The 13,588-nt window shown below is 48.3% G+C and overlaps 1 protein-coding gene across 1 annotated transcript in view; it reads right to left on the bottom strand.

Moving 5' to 3' along the window:
• Nucleotides 1-553: 553 nt before the first annotated feature.
• KATNBL1 (katanin regulatory subunit B1 like 1) overlaps nt 554-13,588 on the bottom strand; it is a 36,187-nt gene continuing 23,152 nt past the window's right edge. The window contains exons 7-10 of the mRNA XM_075331234.1: nt 3,912-4,001; nt 1,452-1,541; nt 1,185-1,278; nt 554-1,114 (exon numbers count right to left, since the gene is read on the bottom strand). Of these exons, the coding sequence (XP_075187349.1) occupies nt 1,082-1,114; nt 1,185-1,278; nt 1,452-1,541; nt 3,912-4,001 (307 nt within the window). The 3' untranslated portion in view covers nt 554-1,081. The remainder of the gene's footprint in view (nt 1,115-1,184; nt 1,279-1,451; nt 1,542-3,911; nt 4,002-13,588) is intronic.

Raw genomic sequence — 13,588 nt, 5'->3', positions numbered from 1 at the left:
CTGGGTCTCCCAATGGAGCGACAAAGAAATAAGCAATACATTTCATTTAACTTCACAATTGTGTCCCACTTGTTGTTGATTCTCCACCATGACATTAAATGTTTTATCTTTGTGTTTGAGCCTGAAATGTGGGAAGAGGTTGAAAAATTCAAAGGGGGCCGAATACTTTCACAAGGCACTGCATCTGCCCCGGTCCAGTGCAGAGAGCGCATGTGAGAATTGGACAACGCAGCAATGGAAAATAGCGGTCTGGTTGGTGAAAATTTTGTTTTTTTGAGCATGTGGATGGCCGGGTACGTGACTTACCTGGGTAGGAGAGATGCCAAGGGGAAAAAAGATAGCAGAGGCAGTGCGATGTTCTGTGCTATGTTTGCTGGGCCCTGCCATTCCTGGTAGATGGGCTAATAAGAGGGCACTGCCCTTATGGAGCATAATATTTCATTAAGGTGTTGCCATGGCCTCCAGATTCCCAGATCTCACCCGGGAGATCTACCTTAACACGGCGCTTTTATTGCAGACCAGATCCAGACCACTACAGATCCCCCACATGTAATTCTATTGCAAAAACGTCTTTAATATTAGGATTTCAAATAATATAACAAAATAAACAAAACGGCTGCAATATCCAGTGTCCGGGGGTAAAAGCTCTCGGCTTCAGGCACAGCGTTTCGCAGAGCTCTGCAGACACAGTAGTGCATTTCTCCAGTATGTCCTTTTCTCATGGATCTTGATCCCAGTGATGAGGAGACACTTCCGTAACTCAAGTTTTCATTTTTTTCTTGCTCTGCTCCTCGGGCGAGGAGGAGACGTGACTCTTGCAATGTCCGTGTCACGCAGGAGTGCTAGGTAAACATTACCTCAGTCCATTAAAAAAACAAAAAAAACCCACCACTATCCGGAATGAAGACTACTTCAATATGAAGCAGGCAGATGCCATAACGAGGGCGCGTTTTGGAGACCGAGCCCTCTTCGATGAGTTAGTGGTTGTACGAGTTTCTTCTCGCAGCAGCGTCTCGTCTCTTCTGAACGAGGTCCTCAGAAGTCCCAAAACATACGCAAAATATTCGGTGACGCCTCGTTATCAACAGAGCTGGGATAAGTAGCCGTCCAAGTCCTAGAAGAAAGCCGAGAATTAACCACGTAACAGCCTCCAATTAGTACACGATAATGACAGGTAACAATACCTTGGCTATGTTGCCAGTATAACCTGGTACTGATGCGAGGTGACTTTCTTGCTGCCACATTGCACTTAGTTGTCGTTTTAGTATCAGGACGTTCCTGAAAATGGAGAAATGAGTCAGTGGGGGAGGTCCATCACAGAGCCGGACGTCGGCATCTATAATATGTGTGTGATCCGGCCGCTGTGCACAGATCCTATATCATGGGGAGTTAAGTGTCAATCATTCATTAGTGGAAGGGGAGACCACGACGAGAGCAGGACCGGGACTTACTCATCAGACGGCTCTTCTGAACTCGTAGAAAGCTGCGGCCACCATTTCTTCACGATCGCCTGCAACCAGTTCAGTCCGACTATAACATATCTGCAAATTGGAGGAGGAAACACCAATAAGTCTAGAAGGAAGCTTGTACAATGCAGGTTTGGAAATATGGAAAATATTTTTAGATATTTAAAAAAGAAAAAAGAAAAAAAAAAAAATTTACTTCAGCTTCTTTCGGCATTTTTGAGACCTGTAACTTTTTCATTTTTGGGATGACAGATCTGCGGGCTTTTTTTGGGGAAGGGGGGGTATTGGGTGACCAGATCCTAGGTTATTAGATACCAATTTCGGTATCAATGTTTTAATCGCTTAAAACAAAAAATGTAAGTGCTGGAGACAAAAAGAAAAAAAAGAAAGTTTTGATTTTGGCATCAATTTTTTCTTTATGGCATTTACAGATTCATTGAGGTTATATTTTGATAGCTCAGAATTTTACATTTTTTTTTCTCAGTAAAAATAAAGTAAATATATAAAAAAAAACAAAACAAAAAAAAAAAAAAAAAAAAACAACTTTATTTTGTACCTGAACCTGCAATAATTTCATTCAGGATTCCCCAAATCCAGTCCTCAAGGGCTACCAACAATGCATGTTTTCAGGATTCCTTAGTATTACATGGATGTTGGACACATCACCTGAGCAATACTAAGGAGACCCTGAAAACATACATTGTTGGTGGCCCTTGAGGACTGGAGTTGGGGACCCCTGATCTAACTGCTTATACTACTATATATACACTGAAATACTAAGGTATTACAGTATATAGTAAAAATCAAGATCTCCTACAAACACCAGCCAGCCACAGGCAGGTCTTCATAGGAGCAAGTAAATGGCAGGCAGACCCTTGGCCAACATAACTAGTGATGAGCGGACACTACCATGCTCAGTACTCGTAACTAGTGATGAGCGGGCACTACCATGCTCGGGTGCTCAGTACTGGTAACTAGTGATGAGCGGGCACTACCATGCTCGGGTGCTCAGTACTGGTAACTAGTGATGAGCGGGCACTACCATGCTCGGGTGCTCAGTACTGGTAACTACTGATGAGCGGGCACTACCATGCTCAGGTGCTCAGTACTGGTAACTAGTGATGAGCGGGCACTACCATGCTCGGGTGCTCAGTACTGGTAACTAGTGATGAGCGGGCACTACCATGCTCGGGTGCTCAGTACTGGTAACTAGTGATGAGCGGGCACTACCATGCTCGGGTGCTCAGTACTCGTAACTAGTGATGAGCGGGCACTACCATGCTCGGGTGCTCAGTACTCGTAACTAGTGATGAGCGGGCACTACCATGCTCGGGTGCTCAGTCCTAGTAACTAGTGATGAGCGGGCACTACCATGCTCGGGTGCTCAGTACTGGTAACTAGTGATGGGCGGGCACTACCATGCTCGGGTGCTCAGTATTGGTAACTAGTGATGAGCGGGCACTACCATGCTCGGGTGCTCAGTACTGGTAACTAGTGATGAGCGGGCACTACCATGCTCGGCTGCTCAGTACTGGTAACATAAGTCAATGAAGGAGCCTGCTCCTGGTGCTCTTCCTGCATTTTACTAATAAAGAAGATGGTTTGGCTTTTCATCTGGAGTGTGCGGTCTATTCCTTGTCTGGACTGTTTATGGATCTTCATACTTGGTACACAAGCTGCACCGGTCCCGAGCGTGTGACTGCTCATTACCATGGAAGTGGTCACTCATCAAAACACATCAGCATCACAAATGGCCAGTGGTCACGTGCAACATCACAACCCCCCCGATTCTAATGCATTAAATGCTGCTGTCAGAGACTGATAGCGCCATGTAAGGGGTTAACAGCAGCAAACAGAGCTCAGCTGAGGCGGATGATGGCTGAATAACACAGCCATCATCTGGTGGGAAAGGTGCGGCCTCAGCTCCTGAGCCTGCAATACAGACATATCACGATGTCAGGAGGTGGATAAAGGGCTTGTCTCACTAGAGCTGGTGGCCCTGGGTCTCGCTTCTGGCAAAACGGCCAAGAATGAACGCAGTGTAGGGATTGATAACTAATGCTTGAAGAATAGGAATATCGCACAGTTTAGCATGGTACTTCCATGTACTCCCTGTCTCGGCCACTAGATGGCAGCACAGTATATGACATCCCTAGTAAAAGGGTTTGAAGTGAAGGGAGCAGCAAGACTTCAATGAGTCAAAAACGGCAGAAGTGAACTATCTGCTGCTCTCAGCCAAGCATTACAGCAGGCCCCCCCCCCCATGCGGACTTCTGCACATGTGGAGATCTGGTAAAAACCGAGTTAAAAATAAGTGGAAGCTGATTTTGCATGGGACGTATGACGCGGAGCAGTGACACATGACACCGGCCGCACTTGGAAAGCCACAGCGGAGAACAATCAATCTTTGTAACCGAAGAAGAAAAATGGCAGCAGGAAACTCACTCTTCAAATTTACTCTTAAGCAAAGATTTCACCAGCGGTAACAGATCCACACAGCAGCCCACCGACACCGAGGCCTTGTCCTCCTGGAGGCTGAAACACAGAGGGGACAGGGAACGTTACACTGTGCGGATACTGCAAGGGGTCTTACAAGTCAGAAAATACAGCTTTATTTTTATATAGCGCCAACATATTCCACAGCGCTGTACATACATCAGGAACACTGTCCCCATTGGGGCTCACAATCTAGAGTCCCTATCTGTGTGTCTTTGGAGTGTGGGAAGAAACCGGAGGAAACCCACGCAAACACGGGGAGAACATACAAACTCCTTGCAGATGGTGTCCTTGGTGGGATTCGAACCCAGGACCCCAGCGCTGCAAGGCTGCAGTGCTAACCACCGAGCCACCACAAGACTGCAGTGCTAACCACCGAGCCACCACAAGACTGCAGTGCTAACCACCGAGCCACCACAAGACTGCAGTGCTAACCACCGAGCCACCACAAGACTGCAGTGCTAACCACCGAGCCACCACAAGACTGCAGTGCTAACCACTGAGCCACCACAAGACTGCAGTGCCAATCACCGAGCATGACATGAGGGACCCCGCGGCCCATTCTATCCGGCACACTGGAGGGTCACACTTTAAGACTGAGTCACGGACCCTTTTCCTCTTGGAGTTGGCCATTTTTCATCTATTTTGATTATATTTTTTGGATGAAATATCAACGATTCAGTCACTCAAATTCAGTGTTCATCATACAGGATAAACAAACGAGATTTTAGAAATGTTGTTAAATAACAAATTGGACCCGTTTTATTTCCAGTCTCCTCTGAAGCCTAGTCACAGGCAGTAGCCCCCAGCTGCCATCATAACCCATCCTCCTCCTGTTACTAATGGCCTAAATGCAGCCATCATGATTTCAGCAGTTACTCTCAGGTATCAGCCATTAAATGCAGACCGCACCTGTGCTGTATGAAGCAGATTCAGCTCCTGAGCCCGTACCTATATCACCAAGAATGCACGTGTTTGCGGAGATTTTAGAAATGATCTCCTATAGTGATAACTTACTGATGACCGGGGGTCCAACTGATCTCAATAATGACAAAACCTATAGAGAATTATGAATGGATGAGCCAGGTGAATAAAATGGTAAACTTTATTGAAAAATTATTTTAAAAACACACACATATAAAGCCCCTTTGGAAGAAGCTAATGCGAAACACGTGTTCGGGGCAATCTCTCACCCTCAGGTTGTTTATCTTTTGGCATTTTTAGTGTCTTCCATCTTTATGGTTGGTTCTTAGGCTTTGTAATACCTTGCAGGATTGCTTTCCTATGGATATAATGGGCATTGGCCCTTGATTTCTATTTAAACTTGTTGTTTCTTTCTCTGCATTATTTTATTGCAGGATTGGCTTTGGAAATATTAGTTTTTATGGAGCAGTTTTCTGCTTATTTTTTCCTCTGCCATTATCTGTAGTATCCTGTGATAAGGACTCTATTTTTTCCAGCCTTCCTATACCCTCTTTGCTTTAACACCATCTAGTGGCTATAAAGGGCATTGTTTCTTGGCCTTCTAAACCACTTTTTCTTTTTTTTTTCTCCCTTTTGCATCTCTTTAAGCTGCAGGCAAAGGTGTTTATCTTTAATGGGGTAGCCCCATGAGGTATCTACTTCGTAGTGCCTCTTTCTTGGGGTTTTTGTGGATTTTCCATTTTTAATGGTGTCCATTCTTACTTCTGTTTATTGTTCACATCATTAATCCAATCTGAGGTATAGGTTTTTTTAGACACATACTGCCGTATATGTATTGATCTATTTTCTGTGATCACCTGATGGTATCTGACTGTGACCTCATTCTGTGTCTTATATGTGTGTGTGCTTTCTAAAATAATTTTTCAATAAAGTTTACCATTTTATTCACCTGGCTCATCCATTCATAGTTCTCTATAGGTTTTGTTACTAATTGAGTGGAGCCATTCATTCTGTTGTTTTTTTGGTCAAATATTGGTTGATTTATGATCTCAATAATGGGGGCTTTGCAGGCCCTAATGTAATGGAGCATAGATCAGGCACATGCACCCTTGCTCCATTCATTATCTATGGGACTGATGGACAAAGCCAAGCGATGTTTAAAAGGGGTATGCACACCTCCAAGATCCCATCCCAAAATGTTGTAGGAATAATAATAATAATAATAATAATAATAATAATAATAATAATAATAATAATATTATTATTGATAGCAAATACCTCCAATTAGAAATGTTGTATAGTCCTCCTGATTCACCATGTCACTTACCTGATGTGCGGGGCATTGCAGGAGCTTAGGTATCCATAGTTAGGACCACAAACAAGTACTAGTGACTATATGCATGGTCGCAACCAAGGATACCCAAGGTTCTACACATGAGGTAAGAGACATATCAGAGGAACTAGACTATGAAGGGAATTTTGTTTACTTACCGTAAATTCCTTTTCTTCTAGCTCTAATTGGGAGACCCAGACAATTGGGTGTATAGGCTATGCCTCCGGAGGCCGCACAAAGTATTACACTCAAAAGTGTTAAGCCCCTCCCCTTCTGCCTATACACCCCCCGTGCTCCCACGGGCTCCTCAGTTTTGGTGCAAAAGCAAGAAGGAGGAAAAAGAATTAAAAACTGGTGTAAAGTATATTCAATCCGAAGGAATATCGGAGAACTGAAACCATTCAACATGAACGACATGTGTACACAAAAAAACAGGGGCGGGCGCTGGGTCTCCCAATTAGAGCTAGAAGAAAAGGAATTTACGGTAAGTAAACAAAATTCCCTTCTTTGTCGCTCTATTGGGAGACCCAGACAATTGGGACGTCCAAAAGCAGTCCCTGGGTGGGTAAAATAATACCTCATAATAGAGCCGTAAAACGGCCTCTTCCTACAGGTGGGCAACCGCCGCCTGAAGGACTCGTCTACCTAGGCTGGCATCCGCCGAAGCATAGGTATGCACCTGATAGTGCTTCGTGAAAGTGTGCAGGCTCGACCAGGTAGCCGCCTGACACACCTGCTGAGCCGTAGCCTGGTGCCTCAAAGCCCAGGACGCGCCCACGGCTCTGGTAGAATGGGCCTTCAGCCCTGAGGGAACCGGAAGCCCAGCAGAACGGTAGGCTTCGATAATTGGCTCCTTGATCCACCGAGCCAGGGTTGATTTGGAAGCCTGTGACCCTTTACGCTGGCCAGCGACAAGGACAAAGAGTGCATCCGAGCGGCGCAGGGGCGCCGTACGAGAAATGTAGAGTCTGAGTGCTCTCACCAGATCTAACAAGTGCCAATCCTTTTCACATTGGTGAACTGGATGAGGATAAAAAGAAGGTAAGGAGATATCCTGATTGAGATGAAAGGGGGATACCACCTTAGGGAGAAATTCCGGAACCGGACGTAGAACCACCTTGTCCTGGTGAAACACCAGGAAAGGGGCTCTGCACGACAATGCTGCTAGCTCAGACACTCTCCGAAGAGAAGTGACTGCTACTAGAAAAACCACTTTCTGCGAAAGACGTGAGAGGGAAATATCTCTCATTGGCTCGAATGGTGGTTTCTGAAGAACCAGCAGCACCCTGTTTAGATCCCAGGGTTCTAACGGCCGCTTGTAAGGAGGGACGATGTGACAAACCCCCTGCAGGAACGTGCGTACCTGTGGAAGTCTGGCTAGGCGCTTCTGGAAAAACACAGAGCGCGCCGAGACTTGTCCCTTAAGGGAGCCGAGCGACAAACCCTTTTCCAGTCCAGATTGAAGGAAGGACAGAAAAGTGGGCAAGGCAAAAGGCCAGGGAGAAAAACCCTGAGCAGAGCACCACGACAGGAAAATTTTCCACGTCCTGTGGTAGATCTTGGCGGACGTTGGTTTCCTAGCCTGTCTCATAGTGGCAATGACGTCTTGAGATAACCCTGAAGACGCTAGGGTCCAGGACTCAATAGCCACACAGTCAGGTTGAGGGCCGCAGAATTCAGATGGAAAAAACGGCCCTCGAGATAGCAAGTCTGGTCGGTCTGGTAGTGCCCACGGTTGGCAGACCGTGAGATGCCACAGATCCGGGTACCACGACCTCCTTGGCCAGCCTGGAGCGACGAGGATGGCGCGGCGGCAGTCGGTCCTGATCTTGCGTAACACTCTGGGCAACAGTGCCAGCGGAGGAAACACATAAGGGAGCTGAAACTGCGACCATCCTGAACTAAGGCGTCTGCCGCCAGAGCTCTGGGATCTTGAGACCGTGCCATGAACATTGGTACCTTGTTGTTGTGCCGGGACGCCATGAGGTCGACGTCCGGCACCCCCCAGTGGCAACAGATCTCCTGAAACACGTCCGGGTGAAGGGACCATTCCCCTGCTTCCATGCCCTGGCGACTGAGATAATCTGCTTCCCAGTTTTCCACGCCTGGGATGTGAACTGCGGATATGGTGGATGCCGTGGCTTCCACCCACATCAAAATCCGCCGGACTTCCTGGAAGGCTTGCCGGCTGCGTGTGCCGCCTTGGTGGTTGATGTATGCCACCGCTGTGGAATTGTCCGACTGAATTCGGATCTGCTTGCCCTCCAGCCACTGCTGGAACGCTTTCTGGGCCAGATACACTGCCCGTATTTCCAGAACGTTGATCTGAAGCGAGGACTCTTGCTGGGTCCACGTACCCTGAGCCCTGTGGTGGGGAAAAAACCGCTCCCCACCCTGACAGACTCGCGTCCGTCGTGACTACTTCCCAGGATGGGGGTAGGAAGGATTTCCCCTTCGATAACGAAGTGGGAAGAAGCCACCACCGAAGGGAAGCTTTGGTCGCCTGAGAGAGGGAGACGGTCCTGTCGAGGGACGTCGGCTTCCTGTCCCATTTGCGTAGGATGTCCCATTGAAGGGGACGCAGGTGAAACTGCGCGAAAGGGACTGCCTCCATTGCTGCCACCATCTTCCCCAGGAAGTGCATGAGGCGCCTCAAGGGGTGTGACTGGCCTTGAAGGAGAGATTGCACCCCTTTCTGTAGTGCCTACTGCTTGAACAGCGGAAGCTTCACTATCGCTGAGAGGGTATGAAACTCCATGCCAAGATATGTCAGCGATTGGGCCGGTGTCAGATTTGACTTTGGAAAATTGATGATCCACCTGACACCCTGGAGAGTCTCCAGGGAAGCATTGAGGCTGTGTTGGCATGCCTCTTGAGTGGGTGCCTTGATCAGCATCCAAGTACGGGATCACCGAGTGACCCTGCGAGTGTAGGAGCGCTACTACAGTAGCCATAACCTTGGTAAAAACCCGTGGGGCTGTTGCCAGGCCGAACGGCAGTGCCACGAATTGCAGGTGTTCGTTTCCTATGGCGAAGCGCAAGAAGCTCTGGGCTCTGGAGCAATCGGTACGTGGAGATAAGCATCTTTGATATCGATCGATGCAAGGAAATCTCCTTGGGACATTGAGGCGATGACGGAGCGGAGGGATTCCATCCGGAACCGTCTGGCTTTTACGTGTTTGTTGAGCAGTTTCAGGTCCAGGACCGGGCGGAAAGACCCGTCCTCCTTTGGGACCACAAACAAGATGGAGTAAAAACCGTGGCTCAGTTGCTGAAGAGGAACAGGGACCACCACTCCTTCTGCCTTCAGAATGCCCAGCGCCTGCAGAAGAGCCTCGGCTCGCTAGGGAGGCGGGAATGACCTGAAGAATCGAGTCGGGGGACGAGAGGTGAACTCAATCTTGTAACCGTGAGACAGAATGTCTCTCACCCAGCGGTCTTTTATTTGTGGCAGCCAGGCGTCGCAAAAGCGGGAGAGCCTGCCACCGACCGAGGGTGCTACTAGAGGAGGTCGAAGTCATGAGGAAGCCGCTTTGTTAGCGGCGCCTCCGGTGGCCTTTTAAGGACGTGACTTAGACCGCTATGCATCAGAGTTCCTTTGTTCTTTCTGAGACCTTTTGGACGAGGAGAATTGGGACCTGCCCCGCCCTGAAAGGACCGAAACCTCGACTGCCCTCTCCTCTGTTGGGGTATGTCCTGTTTGGACTGGGGTAAGGATGTATCCTTTCCCTTGGATTGTTTGATGATTTCATCCAAACGCTCGCCAAACAGCCTGTCGCCAGAAATTGGCAAACTGGTTAAGCGCTTTTGTGGGAGCAGAATCTGCCTTCCATTCCCGTAGCCACAAGGCCCTGCGGAGTACCACCGAATTGGCGGCCGCGACCGCCGTACGGCTCGCAGAGTCCAGGACAGCAATAATAGCGTAAGACGCAATTGCCGAGGTCTGGGTGGTAATGGATGCCACTTGTGGCGCGGCCGTGCATGTGGCTGCTTCAATTTGCGCTTGACCTGCTGAGATAGCTTGTAGCGCCCATACAGCTGCGAATGCTGGGGCAAAAGAAGCTCCGATAGCTTTGTTGTAGCTGTTCTGTTTTGTCACAAGTCAGCTTATGGGATCACCAGTGAGGTTCTCTTGAGTTAGGCCTCTTCAGACCTAATCAAGATCGAGCGCTCGGAGAGAAAAGACCAGCATCCATGTGGGCATGATCAATTTCTTCTGTTTATTTCATCAAAGTACAGTTTATTTATACCATTTACAGATCAATGTGATATTGCAAAAGAAAAAGAAAAAACTTCGAGCTGAACTTTACTAATTGTTCATATGACCTTTAAGTTTTAGCAAAACAAAAATGTAGAGTCATGCATATGAGATAAGAAGAACATTTAGAAACCATAATAATCCTTGAGTCTGTCTCTTATTCCGTAGGCTCCATAATGACTATGAACTACCATCAGATATACTTACTAATAACAATAAATCTTTAATAAAGAAAAAGAGAAACTATTAACCCTTCTATATCAGCTTCATAGATGGATTTCAACCAGAGCTCCATCTGCCTGTCAGTGGCATCCTTGAGTGAGGCCCCCTCTTCCACTGCAAGTATGGATCTAGCCGCCAGTCTGGAGATTGGAGGATCCACCTTGGGACACTGAGTCCAACCCATGACCTCGTCAGGGGGAAAGGGATACCGTGTATCCTTAAGGCGCTTAGAAAAACGCTTATCTGGACAAGCATGGTGATTCTGGATTGCCTCTCTGAAATCAGAGTGGTCTAGAAACATACTCGGTGTAAGAGAAGCTGACTCCTCCACCGGAGGAGCTGAGGGAGAAATATCCAGCATTTGATTGATGGACGCAATAAGAACGTTCACTATGGCGTCCCCGTCTGGAGTATTAAGATTGAGAGCGCCCTCAGGATCAGAATCCTGATCAGCTGTCTCCGCATCATCAACCAGATATTCCCCCCGCTGAGACCCTGAACAATATGATGTCGAGGGAAATTCTAAGCGAGCCCGCTTAGTCGGTCTGGGGCTGGGGTCTAAGTCAGAACCCTCAGTCTGGGATGTATGAGATACCCCGGGAGGACATTGTTGGTCCAACTGAGGGGGGCCAGGGAACAATGATTCAACAGAGTCCCTTTGCTGAGATACCGGCCTGGACTGCAAGGCTTCTAGTATCTTAGTCATAGTCTCAGAGAGTTTTGCAAACTCCGTCCCCATCACTAGGACAGTGTCAACAGGTGGCTCCCCCTGGGCCCCTCTTAGCAGAGGCCCTGGCTAAAGAAGTGTCACAGGGGCCGAACATTGCACACAATGAGGGTCAATGGAACCTGCCGGCAGCTGGGTCGTACAAGCGCCGCAGGCAGCATAATAAGCCTGTGTTTTTGGCACCCCTGCCTTTTGTGGGCGCCATGCTATTGTTTTCCCTGAGTAACACACTAGGGTATATAGCCAGAATGAACTGTGCTCATACAGTGTAAAATATATACTATAAACAAATAATGTATCAATACACTACAGCACCATGGGGCTAGCACCACAGGTGCTGCTTACCACCCGCCTAAAGCGGTTATGAGGCCACCAGAGACCGTGTCTGGGTCTCCCAGGGTTAATCCCTCTCTGCAGCGTCGGAGGAGCTGACAGGAATGGCTGCGGCGTCCTGACGAGAGGAGGGAGCCGTGGGCGTGGCCGAGGTGCTCACACTGTGCACAGTGAGGGGGGTGGAGTATGGAAATCATATTCCAGCCCTCAGTGCTGCTCTTCCGTGCAGCGTCCCGCCCTTCCCCTGTCTGTCAGGGCTGAGGGCGGGAGAAAGGGAAACTAGGCCGCAAGCAAGCCGGGGACTCGAGTATACGCGTGGCCGCCGTAAAAGCGCGGCCGACGCCGAAGTCCCAGCCGCGCCGCAGTTTCCCATGGCAGCGGCGGGTAGCCCCTACGTATAAACACACTCAGCGACGCTGAGTGTGTAATGGCACAGTTTAACCCGGTCAGCGCCGCGGTCCCCGGTGCACTAGCACACCCAGCAAAGCTGAGGTGTTGCCGTGCACGGTCCCCACAGGGATACAGAGTACCTTCACGTAGCAGGGCCATGTCCCTGAACTGTACCCGGCTCCTATCCAGCAGGCTCCACAGGAGTTGTGGATGAAGCACGGTCTCAGTGCCTGGAGACCGATAGGATCCCACTTCGCCCAGAGCCCTGAGGGGGATGGGGAAGGAAAGCAGCATGTGGGCTCCAGCCTCCGTACCCGCAATGGATACCGCAACTTTAACAACACCGCCGACAAGAGTGGGGTGAGAAGGGAGCATGCTGGGGGCCCTATATGGGCCCACTTTTCTTCCAACCGACATAGTCAGCAGCTGCTGCTGACTAATCTGTGGAGCTGTGCTGTGCGTGTCTGACCTCCTTCGCACAAAGCAAAAAACTGAGGAGCCCGTGGGAGCACGGGGGGTGTATAGGCAGAAGGGGAGGGGCTTAACACTTTTGAGTGTAATACTTTGTGCGGCCTCCGGAGGCATAGCCTATACACCCAATTGTCTGGGTCTCCCAATAGAGCGACAAAGAAATTTATAATTAGAGGTATTTACTATAATAATAAATAATAATAATAATAATAATAATAATAATAATAATAATAATAATGAATAATAATAAGAATAATAATAAGAATAATAATAAGAATAATAATAAGAATACCTACTACATATAGGGATAGGATCGTGGAAATATCCCGTTAAAAGGTAACCTGTCAGGTCCCCTATACCCCCAGGACCACGAGCAGTTCTGAGTATATTGCTAATCCCTGCCCAATTGTCCCTGTATACACTGGCATAGATAAAGAGATCTATAGAAAAAGGATTTCTCAAGATCTTTTATCATATGCTAATGAGCGCGAGGACTAGTCCCCTGGGCGTTATATTCCCTGACTAATCTGCCCTCTTAGCATGGCAGCACGCCCACAGGGGTGTACTAATATGATATTCAATGCAGCATCACCTGTGACCACTCTTCTGAATCCCAGCACTTCCGGTCATGCGCACTAGACCTCTCTGAAGCCAGGACATGTATACCCAGCTTCATACTGCGGATGACCGAAGTGCCCGGCATTCAGATGAGCGGTCACAGCACCACTGGTACACACCACTGGTGATGCTGCATTGAATATCATATTAGTACACCCCTGTGAGTGTGCTACCATGCAAAGAGTGCGGACTATTCGGAGGATATAATGCCATTGTGACTAGTCCCCTCGCTCATTAGCATACGGCAAAAGATCTTTAGAAATCCTTTTTCTATAGATCTCTTATCTATGCTAGTGTATACAGGGACGGTTAGGCAGGTATTAGCAATATGCACAGAACTGCTCGTGGTC

This window comes from Anomaloglossus baeobatrachus, chromosome 12 (assembly GCF_048569485.1).
Source record: "Anomaloglossus baeobatrachus isolate aAnoBae1 chromosome 12, aAnoBae1.hap1, whole genome shotgun sequence".
NCBI classification, from domain to species: Eukaryota; Metazoa; Chordata; class Amphibia; order Anura; family Aromobatidae; genus Anomaloglossus; species Anomaloglossus baeobatrachus.
The sequence above is the reverse complement of the archived record's forward strand: the minus strand, read 5'-3'. Positions and strand labels throughout refer to the sequence as shown.